At 47.9% G+C, this 20,759-nt stretch overlaps 2 protein-coding genes and 2 non-coding genes across 6 annotated transcripts in view; all 4 read right to left on the reverse strand.

Annotated features, from left to right (window-relative positions):
- Positions 1-6,167, reverse strand: part of BAZ2A (bromodomain adjacent to zinc finger domain 2A) — a 32,801-nt gene extending 26,634 nt beyond the window's left edge. The window contains exons 1-2 of one of the 3 annotated variants that reach the window (XM_072842801.1): positions 5,557-6,167; positions 814-898 (exon numbers count right to left, since the gene is read on the reverse strand). The gene's annotated coding sequence lies outside the window, so the exon portion shown is untranslated. Of the gene's footprint in view, positions 1-164; positions 368-813; positions 899-5,556 lie in introns of those variants that run through there. The other 2 variants (XM_072842804.1, XM_072842802.1) reach the window with 2 other exon arrangements.
- Positions 6,168-7,343: 1,176 nt separating this feature from the next.
- Positions 7,344-13,909, reverse strand: ATP5F1B (ATP synthase F1 subunit beta). Its single transcript, XM_072842806.1, has 10 exons — positions 13,717-13,909; positions 13,075-13,257; positions 12,663-12,837; positions 11,513-11,634; positions 11,079-11,263; positions 10,408-10,566; positions 10,176-10,298; positions 9,293-9,505; positions 8,559-8,760; positions 7,344-7,597 (listed from the first exon to the last, which is right to left on the reverse strand). Exons 1-10 carry the CDS (start codon positions 13,838-13,840, stop codon positions 7,500-7,502), a joined length of 1,584 nt encoding a protein of 527 aa, XP_072698907.1. The 5' UTR covers positions 13,841-13,909; the 3' UTR covers positions 7,344-7,499.
- Positions 11,358-11,428, reverse strand: LOC140600589 (small nucleolar RNA SNORD59). Its single transcript, XR_012003782.1, has one exon. It is a non-coding gene; the product is annotated as a small nucleolar RNA SNORD59 (small nucleolar RNA).
- On the reverse strand, positions 12,933-13,008 carry LOC140600590 (small nucleolar RNA SNORD59). The gene has a single exon (XR_012003783.1). It is a non-coding gene; the product is annotated as a small nucleolar RNA SNORD59 (small nucleolar RNA).
- Positions 13,910-20,759: the final 6,850 nt, after the last annotated feature.

The following is a 20,759-nucleotide window of genomic DNA, read 5'->3' on the forward strand; positions in this document are numbered from 1 at the left end:
AGCGAGCCCCCCGCCCCAGGCTGGGTCCCAGCAGGAAAGACGCCGGAGTCAGCTCCTCGCCCGGGGCGACGCTCCGGGCTGCCCCGCAGCCTGTTCCCTGAGGGAAGCCTCGGAAGAAAGCGGGGCTCCCTCCCCTCAGGCCCCCGGCCAGCGACCCAACAGACCTGAGGCGGCGGCGTCCAGCCTGGCTCGGGGCTTGTCTCTCCCCGGGGGACGGGCGGTTCACATGGCCGCGCTCCGGGCGCCAGGAGGGGAGGGGACCGCGGGGGAGGGGGTCTGGGGTCCGGGAGGGGGGAGGGGGACGCGGCTCAACCGCGGGGCCCGAGCGGAGCCAACATGGCCGGCGGGGGAGGAGTGAGCCGAAGCCGGAGGGGGCGGGGAAGCTGCGGCCGAGAGAGAGCCGCCCTCCGCGGCCTCCGCCACCGGGTCCTAGCGCCGCCGGCCCCGCTCCCCGACCCGGATCTGGGTCCTAGTGCCGCGGCGGCTCCCCCAGCCGGCCCGGCGGCTCCCTCGGCCTAATGGCTCCTCGTGGGCGGTAGTCCTGCTTCACACCGAGCAAGCTGAAAGGCGTGCCACGGGCCCAGAGGTTAACCTGAAAGACTAGACCAAAATTTTAGGACCAAGGCATGCGCCATTCCCCTAACAGGGGTGTGGGGTGGAGGCGGAGGGGATAATCTCAAGGGCACTTATTTCCCAGGCTGGGTGGTTGGTTGAAAAGTGGACGTGTAGGAGCAGAAAGGTTAGTGAGGAAGTTCAGTCCTGATAAAGGGGCGGGTAGAAAGGCAAGAGGCTGCGGCGTCTGCCCCCACTCACCTGTGTCCTGTGGGGGCAGCCTGGTCCTGTCTGGATCACCACTTTCCCGGTGACATCTGCAGGGCTCTGGGAGTCAGGAAGATTCCTGTGCGTAGGAAAAGGAAGCTCGGCTCTGGAACCAGACCAGGAAGACCTGAGTCTAGCCTAAACCTGGCCGGAGCGGCGGGGGATTAGCCGGAAAACTGGCACAGCAAATAAGATGCCCCAAATGTCCAGCTGCTCTAGAACCCCAGTACTGTTTTTGATAGGGCTATATGACTGTGTGAAACCTGAGAACAGGAGAGAAAAAAAAACTAGCAGAGGACTACAGTTTGGCTCTCATCTATAATGTCTATTGCGGGGCCCTAGGATGGAAAAGAGTGTCATATAATATTAGATTTTAGAATTTCTAGCTCAACCTGCTCTTGTTTGGCAGGTGAAGAAATTAAGGCCCAGAGAGGTTAACAGGCTTGTTCAAGGTCAAACTGTGGATAAAATGTGACTAGAAATCAGGTTTGTAACTCAACAGGCTCTGCAGACTTCAAGATAATTCCTATTCAATGCAATGTAGTTCTACAAACAATTGCAAAACTCAGGCTGAATATGCTGGAAGAGGAACAGAGTGTGGATAATGAAACTCTGGCAGGTTGGAGAGTCAACAAATACCTTTCCCTCTGGGGGTCTGGGAAGGAAGAAAATCTGAAAACTGGGTGGGGACAGGGCAAGGCAGGACCAAAAATACATCAGTCTGGATTGTATTTCCTAACTTCACAGAGGAGTAGTCTCTGCCTCAATTTTGGGAACAGACTCTACTCCCTACCACAAATGGCTCAGAGAAGCTAATAAAGAAGTGAGCTTCAGTAAAGCCTTAAAGCGTGTGGGCCAGAGGGAAGAGGCTAAGAGGGTTAGAAGGGTTACTCTCCCGTTCCTGAGAGAAGATTACTAGGGGGAAGGAATAGACAGGTCAAATCAAAACTCTTCTCTCCTCCCTGACTCAATAACAGATTTATAGGTCACCATCGGGGGGGAAAAAAAAAAAAAAAAAAAAAAAGACCCTAACAGCCTGCTGACCTGAGTTAAATCAAAGGATAAGGGCCCCTTCTTCTGGAGAAAGCAGGGATCCGGCAAACTTCTGCTAAGGAATGCCCCACCTTCCCCAAAATAAAAAATTAAAAAAGGCAGATGAAGAGGGCTCAGGGCTTGGAAGTGGCTTCCTAAAAGGCCAGGGAAGAGAGCCACTATCTTTTTTCTCTCTCTCTTCCCTTTTCCAGGGCAGACGAGGGACAATCCTCCTACCTCCGCCCCCGTCGTAGGGCTGGCCAGTCAGAGGCGGGAGGTAGGGGAGGAGCCCGCCAGTCGCGGGCGTGGCCACGCCCCTTCCCCCACCACACACCCACACACACCCACCCGCTGGCTCCACTACGCTCCGGAAGAGCCGGTTACTCCTGTGCCCCACTGGCTGCCCCCACCCCTTCCGAGCCCCAGGCCTAGTCTCCAGGGCAACCTCTAGGACTATCCCAGCCAGGAGCGGTAGGGAAGAGGGGTGTTGGATAGGAGGGCCACCTGGGATTAGAAAGGAAAGTGGGGCAGGATCCGTTCTTCCCATCTGGTGCAGAAAGACTTCAATTACCTTCCTCCCTGAGAGCCCCCTGCTCATCCCATCTAACCAGAGACCTTCCTTGCTCTTTGAGCCCGGATGAGGGTGAGGTGTCAATATGCCCAACAGCTGGGTATTTACTTCTAGTCAGAAGCCACCCCAGGCAGCAGCTGTGCTTCTCCCCCCATCCAGACGACAGAGGGCAGACTGACCCCATATGTCCCCAAACATTCCTCAGTCTCATCACATGTGGTCAATCACCCACCCTATCTCCCTTCAGGAAGCTACTAGAAAGGGGAAGGGGCAAATGGTCACTTTTTCAGCAACTTGTGAGAAGGGTATCTAGGGAATACTCTGAACCTCTCTCAAGCCAGGCCAGTGGGCGGGTAATGAAAATGAGAAGGGAGAAATTAGCACCTGCTCCCCCTTTCTCGCCCTGCCTGTGTTCCTGCGGCACCACCCTGACTCTGGGGTCAGTTGCCACAGTGCCTGGCTCCACCGAGCCAGATGGCTGGGGCTGGGAGGGGGAAGAAAGAGAATGGGAGAAGGAAGAGGATTCGTTTGCATCCCTTTACCTCCCTCCCTCCGTCCCTCCCTCTCCCCCTCCAGATACTCCTGGAATTCCACCCGCCTCGGCTGTGCTGCCCACCACCCTTCTCCTCCACCCAGCTATCTTCCAGGTCATGGAACAGGACTCCGAGTCTGGAACAAATCCAGATGCCTGGTCCCCTCATTCTGGAGTGGTGGATCTAGTGGGGGAAGGATGCAAGCCCCAGATGGGAAGGGGCAGAGTTTGGGGGCCCGGCTGGACTCGGAGGGAGGGGAGTATTCCCCGATAGAGGGGAGGTAACTATTAAAGCCCCCCCTCCCCGCGCTGGTCGGGAGTCAGCCCTGAACCCCGCAGCCACTCCAATTTGCTCCCCTCCCTCTCCAGGTTAGTCCAAAACAGTCTCCTCCCCCTCTCTATTTGGAGGAGGCTAGATTCTCCTGTAACACATCCAAAGGACCATAAACCCTCCTCCTCTCCTCTCCAAGTTGGTATGTGCCCCCCTCAGATTCACCCACAGACCTGTTTCAAACTCCCCAATGAGCTTCTCCGCCGCAGTCTCGCAGGCGGGGGGGGGGGGGGGTGAGGGGAAGTGGGGGGGAAAGCCCTGTTCCTTAGAATGGGACTCCCTCTGCATCTGAGCCGAGAAGGTTAAGATTCCCTCACCTCTCCCTCACCCCCACCCCCCAGCACCTTCACGCGCTTAGATCCAGCCCTCACCCACTATGTCCCTGCAGACCCTTAAGCCCGGAATCACAAGATTCTGGGTGTGCCTCCCTCCCCCCCATCCCCTGCTCCTGGAATAGAAGTGTTCCGAAGCTGGCCCAGCCCACCCCAGGTCCAGGAAGAGGGCCTTTCCCACCTGGGCTGGCTGGTGGGTGCTGAGGTTGGACCCCCAAACTCCGGGAGAGGCGGGGTGGGGTCAGAGCTACAGAAGAGCTTTAGTTGGGGCTCAGTTGAACTTGAAGGTCGACACGGAGCAGGGCCCACTAGGGACTGGGTAGTCCATGTCCATGCTAAACCTCCAACCCCCACTTACTACGAGGAAGGGAGAGGAGTTGGGGTGGCGGTTGTTCCCCCTCCCATTGGAGGTTAGGATGGCGTGGGAAAGCTCCGGATCCAGGGGGGAGGAGGCGAAACCCAGACCGCGGGAGATTTCTGGCGAGGCAGGCGCGGGGGAGGGGCGCTCCCGGGGCTGGAATAGGAGGGGTGCTCGGGAGAGGTCGGCCAAGGCGTGAGAAGCCCAGATTCCGGGCGCCGAGGACCGGGGAGAAACGCGCGGGCAGATAGTGCGGGGCAGAGAGGAAGGACCGTTCCCGCAGGGGAGTCGGGCCGAGGCTCGGCGGCGGGGATCCCCGGGCCGGGCGACCGCAGGAGGGCCCCGCCGGGGACGCCGCTACCGGGCGCGAGCCGGGCCTCACCTGCAGCAGGGCCGGGCCGCGGGGGCGGCGCGCAGGTGGTGGGGGCCCCGGCGGTGTGTGCGGGCGGGGGGGCGCCGGCGGCGTGTGCGGGGGCGGGGGGGCACTTAAAGAGGCCGGAGCTCCGGGGTGGCGCCCGGCGCCGGGCAGGGCGGTCGCGAGGAATCCGCTGGGGGAGGGGAAGCGGGTGGCGTCTCCTAGGGGCGAGAACCAGGAAGGATCCCAGATGGAGGAAGAGAAGAGAGCCCAGAAGAAGAGACAAACTTCTCCGGTGAAGTGGGGAGGCTGGTGGGTCCGAGCCGAAGGACTCGGGGGGAGCTCCGGCCGCGACCTCCTCACAAAGGGCCGGGAGGGCGGCGGCGGCGGGGCAAGGACGCGGGGCGGGGGGAGGGGGGCGGCCGCGGCCCGGGAGCGCAGCGGGGCCCTGCCAGGTGAGCAGGGCCCCGGCTCACGGCCCCGCGGCCCGTGCCCTCAGCTGGGGGGGCCCGGCCTCCTTCCCCAGCGCGACCCGACCCTACATGCCTCTGGACTCAGGAAGCCACGAGGGCCAGGACCTCCTGGGCCCTTCAACCTCAAGCCTGCCTCTCGCGGGGTGTTGGGGCTGGCGCTGGGGGGCCGCCAGTGGCAGCCCTAGTGGGACCGCTGTGGGACCGTGAGAACCGGCTCTATTTCAGTTTTCCCCCAACCACCACCACCCTTGCAGCAACCTCTGGGGTAACAGGAAGCAGCTGCTCAGTGCAGCCCCCACCTGGTGGTGGGTCGGGGTGGGGGAGGAGAGACGACGGGACTTAAAAGGCCTGGGAGAAAATGAGGGGAGGAGAGGCACCTTAAAAATCCTCCAACGCTACCAAAAGTGGGCTTTACTTTTTGGGGGGAGGCCAGCAGTGCATATTGTCAAGTATTCCTTGAATCTCAGCTCAAATGGGGAGGAGCAGGGGGCTGGGGCGTCGGGGGTATGGGGAGGTCGGGGAGAGCCCCACTTAAGGTGCAGAGTCTCAGACTCTTCCTGTGAACCCGAGCTTGTCAGTGCTCCTGATCCCTTGGTCCGCAGACTCACTGCCTGAGTCCTGCGCCCCTGTAGTCCGGTTTCCCCTCCTTCACCCCCCAAAAGAGCAAAGGTTAGGCCCCACCCCTGCTGAGTCAGCCAGGGAGGGAGGTAGGCATCCTTCAGGCCTTCCCCGGGGGCTGGTCCTCATACTTACCCATGTCCAGCTGGCAGGGCTCCAAAGCTGGGACCACCCAGCTTCTCACTGTCCTTGGTTCCCCCTTCACGTGAAGGCTGGTGTTAGATCCTCCTAAACTGTGAGCTGGGAAGTAGCACGAATCAAAAAGCCAATGTATGCTTCCTGCGAACCACAGCCTGAACTGCTGTAGGGTGATGTCCCTGTGTGACAGACTGGGGTGGGGAGGGAGGAGGGAAGGGCGGGGCTTTCTCTGGGTGGAGAGGGAGGAGGAGGCGAGGACAGGGCAGAACCAGGAGAAATATGGAGGAAGGTTAGATCTGTGTTGACACTCCAGAGGCGTGGTGGAAGAGTGGTAAAGGGGGAAGGAAATAAACAGTTGCAGCTAGTGAGAGGGAGAAGGTTCTCGATGAATGCTGAGACACGTAAACGTGTGGGGGAGGGGATGGAGGGATACAAACGACCTTAAGCATCAGTTACCAGGTCTGCATCTGGGTAACATGGGAAAACAAAGCCCCCATATCTTGGGGCCTTCCTGCACCAGCTTCTTACCCACTGGAGTCAGGATCTAGAGGAAGTGCCCCCACCTCCATAACTCAGCATTTCCCCAAATCCAGGCTTTTCTGGGAGCCAAAGACCTGGCACAGTCGGCTCAGGGGCTCCACCTTCTGTCCAGATCATGACACAGGAGAGACTAGTGCCAAGGACGTCATAGGCAGATGGGAGTTAACTTACAGGCCCCTACTCCACCCCTGGCATCTCTCCCAAGGCCCCTCCCCAACCTTCAGCCCTCGGGGGCCTCTGAATTGGGATGTTTGTCCCCGCCCTGCTTCGATCCAGCTTGAAAGCCTCAGGGGTGGAGCCTATAGATGCAGGCTCCTCCTCAGGACAAAAGCCCCAGCTGGTTTGTAAACAATCGTTAGCTAAGAACCACATCCCAGCAAATGGCCTTTATGGATTTCAAAATGGTGAGATCAGAGTTCTTGCAGTCTCCCGGCCTACCACCAGAGGGCAGCAGGAGATGGGCCCTAGTTCAGGAAACCACTCACTGGGCTGGGACTAGGCACTTAGTTCACACTGAAATAGGTGTACTTTGGAGTGCTCCTGACCTGCCATTTTAGTGGCTAAAATGAAGCGGAAATTACCTAATTCCATTATTTAGTTTAGAAGGCCAACCCCACAAACCCGGAAATTGCCATGCCCTGTAACAGATTAAATCTCCCCAACTTTCCTAAAGGATTTTAGCAGGAGTCAGGACAGGCCTCATGGTTATTTTATACCATGCACTGCCTCAAGGGATCACACGCAACTCTAGGCTTGCCCAAAATATAAATCAGGCAATAGTCAACAACTTTCTGAAAAAAGGTGAAAGGGTGGGCAAGGAGAAAGCAACCTTAGGTAGACCTGGGGGGGGGGGGGCGGCAGGCAGCAGGCTTGACTTGAGTTTTGCAGGTTTTTAATCCTTCAGAAGCATCCTTTACAAAAAATTGGATTCCTTCAATTCACTGATTGATCCCTGCTCTTAGTATAGCATTCTGTAGACCCATCACCTCTCCATATGCTCTTCTAAAAAATATCCCTGTTGCTTTTTAATCAAGCAGGAATAAAGTATATTCGAGGCAAACAATTGATTTGCTTTGCCAAATAAAGGGCCAAAGTGGAGGCCCTACTATTGAGATCACATCATCTGCAGGGAACCCCTCATAAGACCTGCAGTTGTCCATCAAGACAGTACTTTGTACTATTTCTTACGGCCACTCTAAAACTTAGTGTTGATGGTGTTGTCAGGACAAAGAGAAATAGACCACTTCTGAGGGATGTACATTTTATTGGAAACTTTAAATACTCTTCAGACAGAACACAGGCTTTCATGTGGCCTACAGAGCAAACAGATTTTTCTTAGATTAGGGGCAAGCAGCACAGCACCGAGGATGATCAGTGCTTAGTTTGCCAAAAGGACCTCCTCATGAATGCTCTTCAGCCAGCTTGTCAGCTTTTGCCACAGCTTCTTCAATGGGTCCCACCATATAGAAGGCCTGTTCTGGAAGATGGTCATATTCACCTATATGGAAAAAAAAATCCACTGGTGAGAAGCGGCAACTTTTTGCAGTGTATACATACTTCACCACTTGGGGCCACCAGTCAGAATGTGATGAATTTGTGTCATCCAAGAAATCTTTTAACACACTTCTGTCACAAATAACTTGTAAGACAATACAGTATGGATTAAGAACAAATGGTCCTGGCCATATAACCTGGATTCAAATTCTTACTCTTTACTTCAGCTGGATATCAGGACCAGTTATTTTATATTCTGTGCGTTAAGATTCCTCATTTGTGGGATCCCTGGGTAGCGCAGCAGTTTGGCGCCTGCCTTTGGCCCAGGGCGCGATCCTGGAGACCCGGGATCGAATCCCACGTTGGGCTCCCGGTGCATGGAGCCTGCTTCTCCCTCTGCCTGTGTCTCTGCCTCTCTCTCTCTGTGACTATCATAAATAAATAAAAATTAAAAAAAAAAAAAATTCCTCATTTGTAAAAACACGGTAATCACGCCTTCCTTATAAGGACCTGTAATTCATTTAGAATAACTAGGTCTGAAAACACTCGGTAAATGTTAAATGACAACAACCAAGTAATACAAGTTCACTCTCAGAAGTAAATAGAGTATTTCCAAAGAACACTGATAGGAAATAGTTTATTTTTTAAAATTATGTGACTAGGGACAGCCCGGGTGGCTCAGCGGTTTAGCTCCTGCCTTTGGCCCAGGGCGTGATCCTGGAGTTCCGGGATCGAGTCCCACATCGGGCTCCCTGCATGGAGCCTGCTTCTCCCTCTGCCTGTGTCTCTGCCTCTCTCTCAAATAAATAAATAAAATCTTTAAAAAAAAAAAAAATTATGTGACTAGACACAATATACTTATGTACTGCTTGATGATTGCTGGAATGGGAATATAGCACAGTGAGCATTCAAGAGATTTCAGCTTCTCTGCCATTTTATGTTCAGCTTTATACACGTAATCTCACCTGCCAAAATCTGCTGGAATCCTTTGATGGTCTCCTTCAGAGGTACCAGCTTCCCCATATGACCTGTGAAAACCTCAGCTACTTGGAATGGCTGAGACAAGAAACGCTGTATTTTCCGTGCACGGGACACAGTCAACTTGTCTTCCTCAGAAAGTTCATCCATACCCAGGATGGCAATGATGTCCTGGAGAGATTTGTAGTCCTGTGAGAAAACAAGAAAGGCCTGAATAAATACTTACACAAAATATTTTTCTTTTTTTATTTAAGTAGGCTCCATGCCCAAAGTGGGGCTTAAACTCACAACCCAGATATCAAGAGTTGGATGCTCTACTGACTGACCAGCCAAGCACCCCAATATTCATTTTTTCAAATTTGGACAGAAACCTAAGGGTTAATACCACCTTGTACCCAGCGCTTTGTACAAAGCATTTTAGCACCTTACCTCACAAAGTAAACAAGTTAGTAGTGAAGTTACATACTTGGGATCCTGAAGGCCCTCAGCTAAGATCAAGGTCTTATCCTCCCCTCTAGTCTGGTGCCATTAGAAAATGGATTCCAAACCTAAGTACCTGGAAACCCAAGAGTTCTCCTTCACACTAATAGAAAGTCGTAATTTCATCTTTCCTTGCTCCAAAGCAAATCACACAGGTCACCAGGAAAGATTTGCTATTAATATTGTCCTCAAAAACCCACCGTATGACTTTATGGCCACTGATCTCACCTGCATTACTCACCTGCAGAATCTTTTGTACCCCACGAGCAACATCATAATGCTCATTTCCAACAATGTTGGGATCCATGATTCGAGAGGTAGAATCCAGAGGATCCACTGCTGGATAGATGCCCAACTCAGCAATAGCACGGGACAGCACAGTGGTAGCATCCAAATGGGCAAAAGTAGTTGCAGGGGCAGGGTCAGTCAAGTCATCAGCAGGCACATAGATAGCCTATAGTGAGTCAAGACCCCATGAGGAGCAGCAGGAAACCAAGTAATTTGATTTAAGCCACCCTTTTTTGACCTCTCATCATCTTTTAGCATTCGAGACTCAACCTCAAAAATAGCCTTATCATCCCTAATACCTGCTGAGTGAGCATATAGATGATCTAAGCTGTGCTCAAAGATTCATTGTCATTCCTTTTGTTTTTCATCCCCCATTTTAACTCTATTTTATTGATACCCACAGTTTCAGTTAAAAACAAAAAATCCTGCATGACTACAGCAGTTCACTAGGTTCACTGAAAGTCACAACAGTTTAGACAAAGTAATCTTGCTATGTGTGTATATATACACATACACACATCATCTATATCTGCAGATGTGTGGTGTGGCACTTTGGTGCAGTACATGATTAATGCGGTTTCCATGCAGCTCCAAACTCCTAAGGCTTTCTAGAAACCACTACTTTGTGATCCACATTCACCTGTATGTCTTCAACTACTTCAAATGAGCATTTCTTAACCTTCTAGGGTCTCTAACATGCACACATAGAATTTTATACATTATTTTGGGGAGCTCATTAACCTGGTCAAAACCTTGAGACATAAGCAACTAGGTTGTATACTTTCCTGTATATACCTCTATACAAATTAGACCTTCAACCATTTCATTGTTCTTACCTGTACAGAGGTAATAGATCCCTTCTTGGTGGTGGTGATTCTTTCCTGCATGGTACCCATATCAGTGGCCAAGGTAGGCTGATAGCCCACAGCAGAAGGGATCCTGCCCAATAAAGCAGACACCTAAGAAAAAAAAGAAAAAGAACAAAGGTATTAGGTGTCTACATCTTTAGCCTCATCTGCACCTTTCCATAGAGAAGTCCAGGAAATAGGTTCTTTCGAGGCTTCTTACCTCAGAGCCAGCCTGGGTGAAGCGGAAAATGTTATCGATAAAGAGCAGTACATCTTGACCCTCTTGGTCTCTGAAGTATTCGGCAACAGTCAGTCCAGTCAGAGCCACCCGGGCGCGAGCGCCAGGCGGTTCATTCATTTGACCGTACACCAGCGCTACCTGGAGTAATCATACACAATCAGAAAACCTGGCAGGGGAATATGGAAGACATATACCCAAGGTCTCCAAATCGGAGAAACTACCAAAAAACCCTCCTTCTCAGAAAGTGTCAAGATTTTGGTTTGCAAATTTCTTTTCCCTTTTAGAGATGCGGCTCAAAATAACACAAAGATAGTTTCTTACAGCATTAAGGCAAAACTCCTGAAATAGGAAGGAAATAAAACGAAGAAAGGCACAAAACAGGGTTAATTGGAGACAGAAGTATCTCCAACTCCCAAAATTAACTTTCAAATGATGGGACTATCTACTAAAAACGAAGTTTGGAAACGTAATGTCAATGAAGAAAGAAAATATACTTTAGTGTATTACAAGCTGCAGAAAAAAAACAAATTTTTGTAGCCCCTGGGACACTAAAATGAAAACATAACACATGGCTTCAGCAAGTAACACAGTCAGCTAAAATGGTTTCCTGGCACTACAACTACGTGGACATAAACCAGGTCACTACTTACCTTGGAGGTAGCATCTTTTAAGTTGATAACACCAGACTCAATCATTTCATGGTATAAGTCATTGCCTTCACGGGTCCTTTCACCAACACCAGCAAACACAGAGTAACCACCATGGGCTTTGGCGACATTGTTGATTAACTCCATGATCAGTACTGTCTTGCCAACTCCAGCACCACCAAACAGCCCTGGAAGAGGTTGAAAAGAAGCAATATTTAAGCGTTGTGTGTTCCCAAATAAGCAAACTTAGAAAAAAAAATTATACTAGTTTTCTATCTTTTCCCTTCTCAGGAATGGCATCTGGCTTCAGCAAACTCAGAAGAACGAAAGTCAGAAGCTACTCATCAGTGAGGGATAGATCTTAGTACCTACTTATTACACTGCAGGATTTTTCTTCCCACATTAGGTTTGGAAAATATGTACTATAAATAACTTACCAATTTTGCCACCCTTGGCATAGGGAGCCAGCAGATCCACAACCTTGATACCAGTTACCAGAATTTCCTGCTCAACACTCATTTCCACAAACTCAGGGGCTTCAGCATGAATAGCTGCAAATCTGTAGAGGTAGGTAGAGAGGATCAGTGTCTTTTTATTCATCTTGTTGAAAGTTTTCTCTCAATTCTCATCTCTTATACAACACTCCACACAAGCTGGCATCTGGCACCTCGCCTAACATTCTGCAATAAAGGGGATTCCATTTCCATTATCTCAGGAAACCATAATCGCAATCTCTAACAACTTTAACAGTCAAAAAGATTTTCCTTTTGCTAAGCCCTAACCTAACAGCACTTCTTCATGCGTCAATAGGAAATACAAAGACCCACCAATTCTGGAAACCCCACAACCTCAGCCATTGGTATTATTATGATTTTTTAAAAGATTTTATTTATTCATTCAGGAAAGACATGGAGAGGTGGAGACACAGGCAGAGGGAGAAGCAGGTTCCCTGTGGGGAGCCCGATGCAGGACTCGATCCCAGGATCCAGGAATCACTACCCAGGCTGAAGGCAGACACTCAACCGCTCAACCGCTGAGCCATCCAGGCATCCCAGCCATTGGAATTAAAACTCACATAATCAACTTGAGTCCTAAGCAGCAGGGTTTTTTTGTTTTGTTTTTTACAATCAGAACTTTTGCATCCTTAATTTTCTTAAGAAACTATATCTACGGTTTTGATAACAATACATCAGGGACGCCTGGGTGGCTCAGTGGTTGAGCATCTGCCTTTGGCTCAGGGCGTGATCCCGGGGCCCTGGGATCCAGTCCCACATCAGGCTCCCTGTGAGGAGTCTGCTTCTCCCTCTGCCTAGGTCTCTGCCTCTCTCTCTGTGTTTCTCATGAATAAATATAATCTTTAAAAACAAACAAACAATATATCAGCATTTTAAGCAGTCTCTGCAGGAACATTTTGCTACACTACAAGGTGTTGCCTTCATATACAAAACTACAGAGGGGTGCCAGGGCGGCTCAGTCAGTAGAGCAGGTGACTTCTGAATTCAAGCCCCAATTCTGGTGTAGAGCTTACTTAAAAAAAAAAAAAAAAGTAGTTCCTTTGCATGTAAATGCAGCAAGAGGGATACTTACTGTTTGGTTTTGATGGGACCTCTCTCATCAATAGGTTCTCCAATGACGTTCATGATTCTGCCCAAGGTCTCAGGACCAACAGGAATTTTGATTGGTGCACCAGAATCCAGGACTTTCTGGCCTCTAACCAAGCCTTCCGTGCCATCCATGGCAATAGTCCTCACTGTGCTTTCACCTGTTAGTTGAAGATATTGCAAGGTTATACAGAAGGACAAGCAGGCTTGGTATTTAATGTTCAGCTGGCATGAAAGACCTAAAGCAACCAAGACTCCTTCTCAGTACCTGAAATGTAGCTTCAGCAAACTCAGAAGAACGAAAGTCATTTTGATATAATCGTCATTGAAGGAGGACTGATTTGGGGGGTACTTGGGACTCAACAAGTTCTTTACAATTCCTAAGAAATTCTACTTACCCAAATGCTGGGCCACCTCCAAAACCAGCCTGGTCTCCCTGCCTTGCACTTCCAGGGCATTTAGGATGGGTGGTAGTCCTTCATCAAACTGGACATCCACCACTGCACCAATGACCGCCACGATGCGCCCGGTGGCAGCGCCTGCCTTCGGCGAAGGAGATGTTTGGGTGGCATAGTCTCTGGCTAACAGACAAAAAAAAAAAAAAAAAAGTTGGAAGAAATTGGGGTGAGGGCAGTTAATGGTCACATGAACTGGCAAATTCGGCCCAAGACCGGCCTCCTCTTGCTTTCAATTAAGACAAGTCCGGAGGGAGGGCCGCGCAGGAACCAAGACGGCGCCTGCACAATCTTCCCATGCACAAAACTCCATTATTCGCGGCCTCCGGGCCCCCGTCCAAGGGAAAGTCAAGGCACCTGCCCACACTTCGCGTCACAGAGAGCCCTTTCCCAAAATGAGGCGAATTATATCGAAGAAGGCTCCCATAGGCGACCTATTCTTGTTCGCCCGCGGTTAGAGGGCAGAGCGCCGGCCCGGACGTCCTTCGGTCACCAGAAATGCCTCAGGCCCGAGTGACAAGCGGCCTGCGGCTCAAGGTCATGGGGCGGCAGAAGCGAACCCGGCTCCCAGAGGAAGGCACTCACCGGACTGGAGCGCTGCCGGGCTGGCCCGCAGCAAGACCTTGACTTGGGGTAGCGGCGAGGGGCCGAGTCCCCGTAAGGCCCCGGAGGCCGAGGTAGCAGCCACTCGACCCACAAAGCCCAACATGGCGGAGCCCGGGTGGAGACTGAGCGCCGCAGCGGTGCGGGCAGCCGACTCCCCCGTTGGGGCGGGGCCCACTCTGCAGTAAGCACGGCCATTGGATGAATTTGCTGAACATCACTCTCAGTGCTGCTCCTATAGGTTAATAATCTCTGATGTTTTCAACCATTGGTCAAAATCGGTGCCAATCTGAATTCCTTGTTTTCATTGGGCAATATCAGGTTAGGTCCACCCTCGGAACCTCGAGATATAATTGGATAACAAAGATGCCAGTTAGAGAGCGTTCTTGGCGGAACTACGTTCTGACCGGGGCCGAGTTCCTGTCGTGAAGCACGCGGGCTGTCTTTGGCTGTCCTTGGGCTCTCACGTTAGCAGGGACCTTGAGCTAGGCGACGGTCTGCGGGGCGGGACGCACCCCTGACGGTGACCTTGGGGAACTCAGGAGCCTTCTCTAGACTCAAAGCACGGTTCTTCTTTTGCAGCAGTGGAATTGGAAGCTTCCAAGTAGTTCAGGAGGTCAGGAATCCGGACACTTAGTACTGTACAATGAAAGAAACTAGTCTAACCCGGTCATTTAACAGATGTGTGTGTGTGTGCCAGAAATTGAAGAGATAAAGGTAAAATTAAGACTTAGGACCTGCCTTTATTTTTATTTTTTAAATAGGCTCCACACCCTATGTGGGGCTTGAACTCACCACCCTGAGATCAGGAGTCAGATGGTCTATGGGCTGAGCCACCAGTGCCCCAGGTGCCCCAGTACCAACCTTTTAAACAGAAAACGATGCAGAAACGACTAGTGCAGGGTAAAATGGGTACAGGAAGAAGGAAGGGATGAATTTGGGCCACCTAGAGATGCAATGGAATTGTCTTAAAGTGGAGGAGATGAATATACTTGTGAAACCAAGTAGAAATTCCAGGGTAAAGTAGACTATTCCAAGCACATGTTTGCGTGAAACTATGTTCTTTTTTTAAAACTGCAGGTCAGGAAGGTTGGAAATAAGGAAAAAAGAGAAATAGTAGTAAAAAGATTAGCAGGAGCCCGCTCTTAGGGCTTTGGATGGAAGTGAAGACAGGGCTGAGGAAGTGAAGACAGGGCTGAGATAAGTGTGTGGAAATGTTCCTTGAGTTAGGAAAATCAGAAAACCCAGGGCATTCTTTTCTGTAGTATTGATTTTGGCAGGTTGGAGAGACCCTTTATCTATTAGAATAAGTGTGGCCATATAGAGTTTATCGTGGTGTTAGCTCCCCAGACTTTGTCCCACCAGCTCCCATACGTTCTCTTTCTGCATGATTGTGAGAAAGTCTCCTGTTTGGCATGTAGAGAGAGCTATCAAAGAATTAAAGGAGAAAACAGGAAGAGAATGTTAATTTTGGGGTCCTCATGGTAATCTTGCCTAATAAGAGGGAAAGAACCCAAGAAAACAGCAACATGTATGGAGCAGGTAAGAAAAATGAGGGACACCTGGGTGGTTCAGCAGTTGAGCGTCTGCCTTCAGCTCAGGGTACGCGGATCGGGTCCCACATTGGGCTCCCATCATGGAGCCTGCTTCTCCCTCTGCCTGTGTCTCTGCCTCTCTGTGTGTATGTCTCTCATGAATAAATAAATTTTAAAAATCTTCAAAAAAAAAAAAAAGAAAGAAAGAAAAATTAAACAACAAAGGAAGCAGCAGAGGAATAACACCAAGGACCATAATGTGAAGAATCAGGGGGAAGGGTACCTGGATGGCTCAATTGGTTAAGCAGCTGACTTGATTTCAGCTCAGATCATGATTTCAGGGTTCTAGGATCAAGACCCTGATCAGGATTGGTGCTCAGCCAGTAAGTCCGCTTCTGGATTCTCACTCCTCTCTCTGCCCCTCCCCATGCTCTAGCTCACTCTTAATCTAAAATGAAATAAATCGGGCAGCCCAGGTGGCTCAACGGTTTAACGCCACCTTCAGCCCAAGGTGTGATCTTGGAGACCCAGGATGGAGTCACAGATCGGGCTCCCCGCAGGGAAACTGCTTCTCCTTCTGCCTGTGTGTCTCTGCCTCTCTGTGTCTCTCATGAATAAATAAAATCTTTTTTTTTTAATAAATAAAATCTTAAAATGAATCAATCTTTAAAAAAATAAAGGGGGGGCACCTGGGTGGTGCAGTTGTTGGGTGTCTGACTCTTGATTTCAGCTTAGGAACTGATCTCAAGGTCTTGAGACTGAGCCCTGGTCAGGCTCTGAGCTCAGCAGGGAGTCTGCTGGAGAGTCAGTGTCTGTCTGTCTGTCTCTCTCTCTCCTTGCACCTCCTCCCCCTTGATGTTCTGTAATAAATAAATAAATAAATAAATAAATAAATAAATAAATAAATAAATAAATATTTTTAAAAATCAGGAAAGAGAATGTTGAGAAAGTGGTCAATAGCATCAATCACAAATATTCTATAAAATAAGGGCTGAAAAGAACCAACTAGGAATTCATTCCATGGTGAAGATGGGGGGTCCAAAGATAATTTGAGTGGGCTGCATCTTAAGACATGATACACATTTTTGATTTATGATCCATGCTCTTTCCATTACTCTGGGCAGCATCCCAGTTAATAGGTCCCTATATATTATGACCTCAACTATTAAGAGTTGAAGTTTCTGTAGCTATGCCATGATATCCCACACTGGAGCCAGACTAGGTTAAAATCTTGTTTCTGCTCTTTACTAGATGTCATTGGGAGAGTTAAATTCTCTGAACATCACTTTCTTCACCTATAAAAGAGATAATAAAATGGGAATAATCTCATAGGGTTCTTTTGAGACTTAAGATTAATAATGAAAAAAGTATTTAGAACAGTCCTGGCACATAATTAGCACTGTATCTGTGTTAGCTAGTATTTTTACTTACTATTGACTTAGTGTTAAGATCTTTGGTTTTGGGACGCCTGGGTGGCTTAGCTGTTAAGCATCTCCCTTCAGCTCAGGATGTGATCCTGGAGACCTGGGATCGAGTCCTGCATTGGGCTCCCTGTGTGGGGCCTGCCTCTCTGTGTGTCTCTAATGAATAAATAAATAAAATCCTTAAAAATAATTTAAAAAGATCCTTTGGTTTTGTATCACCAACTTTGGTCTTGGCCAAAATATTATGAACCAACAAACATTTATAGTGACACTTCACTAAACCCAGGTGTCAAAGATTTTCATAAATTTCCAGATTACAGCTCATTACCCTTTGAAATGCATCATACATTTCTGTTCTCTTAGCAGATTACCAAATAATTTTTTTCTTGGACATTTGGGTTATCATTAAACATCTCAAATTCCAATGCTAAATACTTTCAATGTTATTAAGGTAGATGAACTATTTCTCCATTATGCTCAATTTCGTTAACTTATTTTTGCTCTTGATGATGGCCCTTAGCAACTTTATACCTTGTTCTGAAATTAGTGAATCTGCTATATTTGTAAATAATACGAAAATAAAAGTAAACAAATTTGATTAACTTGAAATGAGATAGACCTTTCTGAACAAATAGTGTCATCTATTTTAGAGTTCTGATATGTTTTGGTCCTATTTCATGTTTCTTGATTCCCAGATAGCCCAAGGTACCTATTTTATGTGAAATACAAGCTACTTTTCATGGGACAATAGGAACCACAAAGACCTAATCTGGCTTTTTTTTAAGATTTTATTTATTCATGAGAGAGAGAGAGGCAGAGACACAGGCAGAGGGAGAAGCAGGCTCCATGCAGGGAGCCCGACATGAGACTTGATCCCGGGTCTCCAGGATCACACCCCAGGCTGCAGGCAGCGCTAAACCGCTGTGCCACAGGGGCTGCCTAAGTGCTCTTCAAATGCTTTTATATATATATATATATATATATATATATATATATATATATATATATATATATATATATATATATTTAGTACATCACTTATCCTTCAACCTAATAGCTTTTTAAGATTTATTTATTCACGAAAGACACACACACACAGAGAGGCAGAGACATAGGCAGAGGGAGAAGCAGGCTCCTCTTAGGGAGCCTGATGCGACTTACTTGATCCTGGATCCGGGGATCATGCCCTGAGCAGAAGGCAGTCATTCAACCGCTTGAGCCACCCAGGCGTCCCCTAATAGCACTTTTTTTTAAGTAGGCTCCACATGCAGCATGGAGCCCAGCCCTAGGCTTTAACTTGTGACCCTGAGTTCAAGAATTGGATACTTAACTGAGCCACCCAAGTGTTCCCTAATAGCATTTTTTGACATATTTTTTGAAGATATTAAGTAATCTCTACACCCAGCATGAGGCTCAAACTTACAACCCTGAGATCAGGAGTCCTATGCTCTACCAACTGGGCCAGCCAGGTGCTCTGACCTATGTTAATTTTATTTATTTATTTATTTTTATTTTTTTATTTATTTATGATAGAGAGAGAGAGAGAGAGAGAGAGAGGCAGAGACATAGGCAGAGGGAGAAGCAGGCTCCATGCACCGGGACAGCCAGGTGCTCTGACCTATGTTAATTTTATTTATTTATTTATTTATTTATTTATTTATTTATTTAAGAGAGAGAGAGAGAGAAAGAGAGAGAGAGGCAGAGACATAGGCAGAGGGAGAAGCAGGCTCCATGCACCAGGAGCCCGACGTGGGATTCGATCCCAGGTCTTCAGGATCGCGCCCTGGGCCAAAGGCAGGCGCCAAACCGCTGCGCCACCCAGGGATCCCAACACTTAGCCATTATGATAAAACACTAGCCATAGGGGGTTATTTAAATTTAGAAAAATTAAAATTGTCAGTGATACTAGCCACATGTCAGATTCTCAGTAACTATGTGACTAGTAATTGCTCTATCAAAGATATAGAACATTTCCTTTGTCAGAAAGTCACAGTGGACAGAGCTGATATATCTGCAGTGCCAACTGATTCAGAATCTGCATTTTAGATCTAAAACAGTCATTGTCAAGCTTAAGATGTCTTAAAAACGTATGACTGGCCTCCTCTGCCCTCCCATTTCTGACTCAGTAGGCCTGTCTGGGGGCCCAGAATTTGTATTTCTGACAAGTTCTTAGGAAAGACAGATGCAAAGTCCAGGGACCACTCTTCAGAAATCACTGACCTCAAGTATCAGTTAAAGTGCAAATTTGGTCTCTGCATGGACCTACTAAAGCCTGTCTACCTACCAATGGGACCTAGCAATCCATGTTATCATAAAGCCCCATGATTTTGATATATTGAGAACCACTGGATTCAAGACGAACCAAAGAAGGAAAGGATGAAACTAGAGCTTCGAGGCTTACTAGTTTTGAGAACAAAGAACAATGGTTGGGGCACCTGGCTGGCTCAAGTGGGCTGAGTTTGAGTCCCAGGTTGGGGAAATTACTTAAAATCTTGGGGTACCCAGATGGCTGAATGTCCCAACTCTGGATTTTGGCGGGGGTCAGGAGATTGAGCTCTACGTCAGGCTCCATGCGCAGTATGCAGTCTGCTTTGGATTCTCTCTCCCTTTCCCTTTGTCCTTCCCACTTGTGCACTCTGTCCCTCTCTCAAACAAATCTTTAATAAAAACAAAAAACAAAACAAAACAAAAAAACAATGACTGAGGGACAAATACACTCAACAAAGCTGTTATAGCTGTAGTGGAAGCAGCTTTACAGGTCTCTCACTTCTGAACTAGTGATCATTCAACACACAGCCATGGAAATGGGTTGCTAAATGGAGTATGGAAGTCACTGAATTTTTTTTTTTTAAGTCACTGAATTTTGAGGCTAAAAACTTTAGGTTACAGTTCTGAATAGGAAAAAAAAAGAAGTTCTGGATAGGTTCTTCACATAATGAAATTATCCAGATTGACAACAAAACTTGTAAGCATGTGACACGATATGGCTTTCACTTCAGAAAAGACTGCTTAACAGCAAAGCAAGACTGACAGTATCTTAAATGCATTGTCATCTCTAGAAATCTTTCTCCAGGTCCCACCTGCCAGTGCAGAAGTTTACCTTTATTTTTAACATATGAATTACTACATTAATTTGTTTCATCTCTAGACCCACTCACAAAACATCCATTTCTGAAATGTATTCATTCAAAAGTTATTTCCTGAGCTTCTACCACATTCAGGTGCCATCCCAAGGGCTGGAAATTTATTGGTGATACAGAATGCCCTTCACTCTTCTGAGAACAGACCTCTCAACAATGAATAAAGTGTAGTTAATGTCTAAATTTGAAATCCACAGGCCTGAAAATCATTATCTAGGATAAAATAATTTAGGGGGTTAGAAGAGGCCTCAGACAAGGTGTCTGCCTCTCCTTTCTTTCCTAGCCTTTATGTTCTCCTGCTTAGTATGCTTGGTGAGTCATGGTTAATAACAGCATTAAAGGTTGGCATACGATGAAGTTCATATCACTTGCTTATCAAAAGAACTGCCACCAAATAGAAGAAATTAAAACCAGCTCAAATTAAATTGGTAGATAATACCTTTATGCTATTATAGCAAATAATTGCCTTTATTTCCTTCCTTGGAGGTACTTTGTAATTTAGGAAGTTGAATATAACATTTATCACCATTTATCAAATGGACAAACTATGGAAATAGATGCTATTTAAACTTAAAAACTACTCAAGTGATCCTCTCCCCAGTAATTCTCTTTAAAGCAATAATTACAATTTAGATTTGAGATAACAAGGACAAATATTTCTCCTGAAGTTTTGGCCTACTAATGCCATGCACAAGGTGTGGTACCTGATTGAGCAATAAGGATAATGAAATTCTATTCAAGTGTTTGAAGACAAAATAAATTTGATTTAGAACATCTTAGAGGACAGAAATCCATCAAGCTATACTTTCTTATTGCTAGAACTTAATGGCTGGCAATAAAACCAATGAACCCTTAATGAATCTTTAACTTCTAGAACTGACAAAAACAGATTTGTAAAAGAACCACACTAAAAATGTAGTTGAACC

This window comes from Canis lupus, chromosome 11, assembly GCF_048164855.1.
Source record: "Canis lupus baileyi chromosome 11, mCanLup2.hap1, whole genome shotgun sequence".
Classification (NCBI taxonomy): domain Eukaryota; kingdom Metazoa; phylum Chordata; class Mammalia; order Carnivora; family Canidae; genus Canis; species Canis lupus.

What these genes read in the sequence shown, in the direction of transcription:
- ATP5F1B (XM_072842806.1), bottom strand. Translation starts at nt 13,840, where the DNA reads ATGTTGGGCTTTGTGGGTCGAGTGGCTGCTACCTCGGCCTCCGGGGCC. An exon ending in CCCGGCAGCGCTCCAGTCCG is followed by an intron (nt 13,258 to 13,716) that starts GTGAGTGCCTTC and finishes TTTGTCTGTTAG; the next exon opens with CCAGAGACTATGCCACCCAA. An exon ending in GGGTACAAAAGATTCTGCAG is followed by an intron (nt 8,761 to 9,292) that starts GTGAGTAATGCA and finishes GTTTTCTCACAG; the next exon opens with GACTACAAATCTCTCCAGGA.